Source organism: Populus alba, chromosome 18 (assembly GCF_005239225.2).
Source record: "Populus alba chromosome 18, ASM523922v2, whole genome shotgun sequence".
NCBI classification, from domain to species: domain Eukaryota; kingdom Viridiplantae; phylum Streptophyta; class Magnoliopsida; order Malpighiales; family Salicaceae; genus Populus; species Populus alba.
The window spans coordinates 2,868,204-2,871,472 of record NC_133301.1 but is presented as its reverse complement, the minus strand read 5'-3'; the positions used below and the strand labels follow the sequence as shown (position 1 = coordinate 2,871,472).

The 3,269-nt window shown below is 36.6% G+C and overlaps 1 protein-coding gene across 1 annotated transcript; it reads left to right on the top strand.

The window, feature by feature from the left end:
* The first annotated feature begins 302 nt into the window (after window positions 1-302).
* On the top strand, window positions 303-3,021 carry LOC118051077 (uncharacterized). The gene is made up of 3 exons (XM_035061613.2): window positions 303-838; window positions 1,423-1,823; window positions 2,309-3,021. Exons 1-3 carry the CDS (start codon window positions 674-676, stop codon window positions 2,745-2,747), a joined length of 1,005 nt encoding a protein of 334 aa, XP_034917504.1. The 5' UTR covers window positions 303-673; the 3' UTR covers window positions 2,748-3,021.
* Window positions 3,022-3,269: the final 248 nt, after the last annotated feature.

The window sequence follows — 3,269 nt, the reverse complement described above, 5'->3', positions numbered from 1 at the left end:
TTTACGACCTTTTTTTGGTACATACAACAATATTATAAAATAACATTGAAAATCCAAAACTAACCTGCAAAAAATAAAATAAAATTGATATCACATCTTTTATCTATTTAATAAAGAAAGGATTACATCAAATTCTTAAAAATAAAAATTGATAATAGAAAATCCAAACTAAAAGAAGAGGAATGGAATATTATGGAATAACAAGGATTGGAATATATATAGCCTACCAAAGGAAAGAAAAAAACAAAAAAAGGAAAGGAGAAAATTCTAAGACCAAACACAACCGTCATTTATTACACATATTCCCGTTGCTTTCGGTATTAAAATCGTCGATAACCATCAGACACGAGACATGGTTTTTAGACCATTCTCAAACAGATTCAGCTCCTTCTTCTTCGTATCCACAAAGACACAAATCTAAAATCATGCTACACAATCTTTCATAAGCAAATAATTTCAGGGTTCTTTTACCAATGTTGTTGTTAATATAGCTCAAAGACGAAAGATTTCTTGTTTTTTTAATGAAATTTAGATGGATATATAGTTGATTAAAAGGAAAGGTTTTGATGATCTGGGCTTGGAGCAAAAAGATTGCTAATTAGATCTAATAGGAGATATAGGTAGATTCTTGGATTCTTTTGAGAAAAGATTGGTGGGTTATTAAAATAAGAAGATGGGGGTTGATTACTATAACATATTGAAGGTGAACAGGAATGCAACAGATGGTGATCTAAAGAAGTCGTATAGAAGATTGGCTATGAAATGGCATCCTGATAAGAACCCCACTAACAAGAAAGAAGCTGAAGCCAAATTCAAGGAGATCTCTGAGGCATATGAGGCATGTTTGATTTTGCTTTCCCTTAAAAGATTTCAATCTGTTCTATTAATTCTGCTGGTTTTTTTCTTTCTTCCTTTTCATTTCTGGTATCTTTTTGCTTTTTTTTTTTTTAAAAAAAATCTGGAATATACAAATGTACCCAAGAAAACAAATCTGGAATATATACAATGTGAAATGGAGGTGCGTGTAAACTGATCTTTTGAGATTTATAATTATGTATTTTATTGTTATTCTTCACGATATTGGAAAGAAATTAGACTCACTAAATGTGTTAAATGTAGAAGAAGAAATAAATGTGTATGGATATTGATTTTGAGCTTTGTATAATATGCATTTGCTTATTACAATTTCTGGTGAAGAAATTAGGCTCTATGAAATATATGAAGAACTTTATGGTTCCATTTACTTGGAAAATTATAGCATTGAAAAGTCAGTTCTTTTAGATGGAGGTAAAATAATTGTTTTTGTTTATCGCAGTGAATTTCTTTTCCACTGATAATAGGACTTTTCTTTTTCGCGTCAAGGACAGTGAATTGTTGTTGTGGTTACATTGCCTGTGATTTTGATCAATTTTGTGAATCCAGGTCTTGAGTGATCCACAAAAAAGAGCAATTTATGATCAGTACGGTGAAGAAGGATTGAAAGAAGCGCCACCGTCTGGCAGTGGCGGCTTCCCTTTTGGCAACGGTAGTGGGTCAAATGGTTTCAATCCTAGGAATGCAGAGGATATCTTCGCAGAATTCTTTGGGAGCAGTCCTTTTGGATTTGGATCAACAGCAGCTGGTAGATCCTCGAGGTTCCAATCAGATGGAGGGTCGTTTGGTGCATTTGGCTGTACTGATAATCTTTTCCGAACGTATAGCGAGGGAACTACACTAAGGAAACCACCACCTGTAGAGAGCAAATTGCCTTGTAGCCTCGAGGAACTATACTCTGGATCAACAAGGAAAATGAAGATATCGAGAACTGTAGTTGATGCCCGTGGGTATGTTTATTTATTTCTCTAACTAAGTTTATTCAGTTTCCTCCCTTTTTGGTGTCTTGATATGGTTGTTCAAAATCAATGCTGCAAGAAAAGCCACCATTTCTTGGACCCGGAGGATCATGTTCCTTGTGTGCTAAATGGTGGTAGATGGTCTTACGATCGATTATTTACTTGGCTAGGAACCTTGCCAAACCCTTTGATCATCGTTTACATACAATTATATGCAAATTCTTGTGCCATGAAATACACTGTCATAATTTTCCTGGTATACATGAGAACAAGCTTCATCAGATTCTTCTAAATGTCTCCGTCGATTCCTGACTTCTTGATCACTCAAGTTTGCTTTATGCGCGTGCTACCTTGTCTTTGCATGTGCTGCTGATGTCTAAATTACAGGGGTGACATTTTCAGATATCAATCTCCTTCATAGAGCTAGAAGGGAAACAGTTCCTTTTCTAATTGTAATTGAATATGAAACTGTGCAGGCGACAAATACAAGAAACAGAAATATTAACCATTGATGTGAAGCCAGGGTGGAAGAAGGGAACAAAGATTACATTCCCGGATAAAGGAAATGAGCAGCAGAATCAGCTTCCAGCAGACCTTGTGTTTATTATTGATGAGAAGCCCCATACCACATACAAGAGAGATGGAAATGACCTTATCATCAACCACAAGGTGACACTGGCCGAGGCCCTAGGAGGAACAACAGTAAATCTCACCACACTTGACTGCCGTAATCTATCAATTCCTGTACATGATATAGTGAGCCCTGGTTACGAGCTTGTTGTGGCCATGGAGGGTATGCCAATAGCGAAGGAGCCAGGTAATAGGGGCAATATGAGGATCACATTTGAAGTGAAGTTCCCAACAAGATTGACACCAGAGCAGCGAGCAGGGCTCAAGCGCGCATTAGGGGGTTAAAGATTGATCAAATTGTTACACACACACACACATATATAAGAGCTAAATTCTGAAGCCAATGCTGTTTTCCGTTCTTTCAATTTGCAAAGGTTGTCTTTTGTTGTCCTTGTATTTATAGACCCTTTAAACAAACACTTATAGGAAAAGTACTGTAATTATTAAAGACCCTCACAGCCATTACTGGCTGGTTCATGTAACTGGTTTTCATTTTTTTTTTCCTTTAGGATAGGAGGAGGGATATACAGGGCTGCATTCATCATATTGTTTTTGTCCTTGTATTCCTTTGCCGGACGACTCGATTGTGTATCTTTCTTTTGCAGTGTCGTCTGGATGATTCTCTTCCAACAAGGAGAATGCCAAAGTGGTTCCTATAGTATGTTGGTTTTATGGTTTAGTTTTTGATGTTGGAAAACTAGTGGTATCTTCCTAAGCTTTCCAAGAAGACTAGCAGTTTCACTGTTGTCCCTTCGTTTATTTTCCCAAATCTTTCAGAAGCATGTGTGATGCCTCTGCACCGCCATC

What these genes read in the sequence shown, in the direction of transcription:
- LOC118051077 (XM_035061613.2), top strand. Translation starts at nt 674, where the DNA reads ATGGGGGTTGATTACTATAACATATTGAAGGTGAACAGGAATGCAACA. An exon ending in AGATCTCTGAGGCATATGAG is followed by an intron (nt 839 to 1,422) that starts GCATGTTTGATT and finishes TTGTGAATCCAG; the next exon opens with GTCTTGAGTGATCCACAAAA. An exon ending in ACTGTAGTTGATGCCCGTGG is followed by an intron (nt 1,824 to 2,308) that starts GTATGTTTATTT and finishes GAAACTGTGCAG; the next exon opens with GCGACAAATACAAGAAACAG.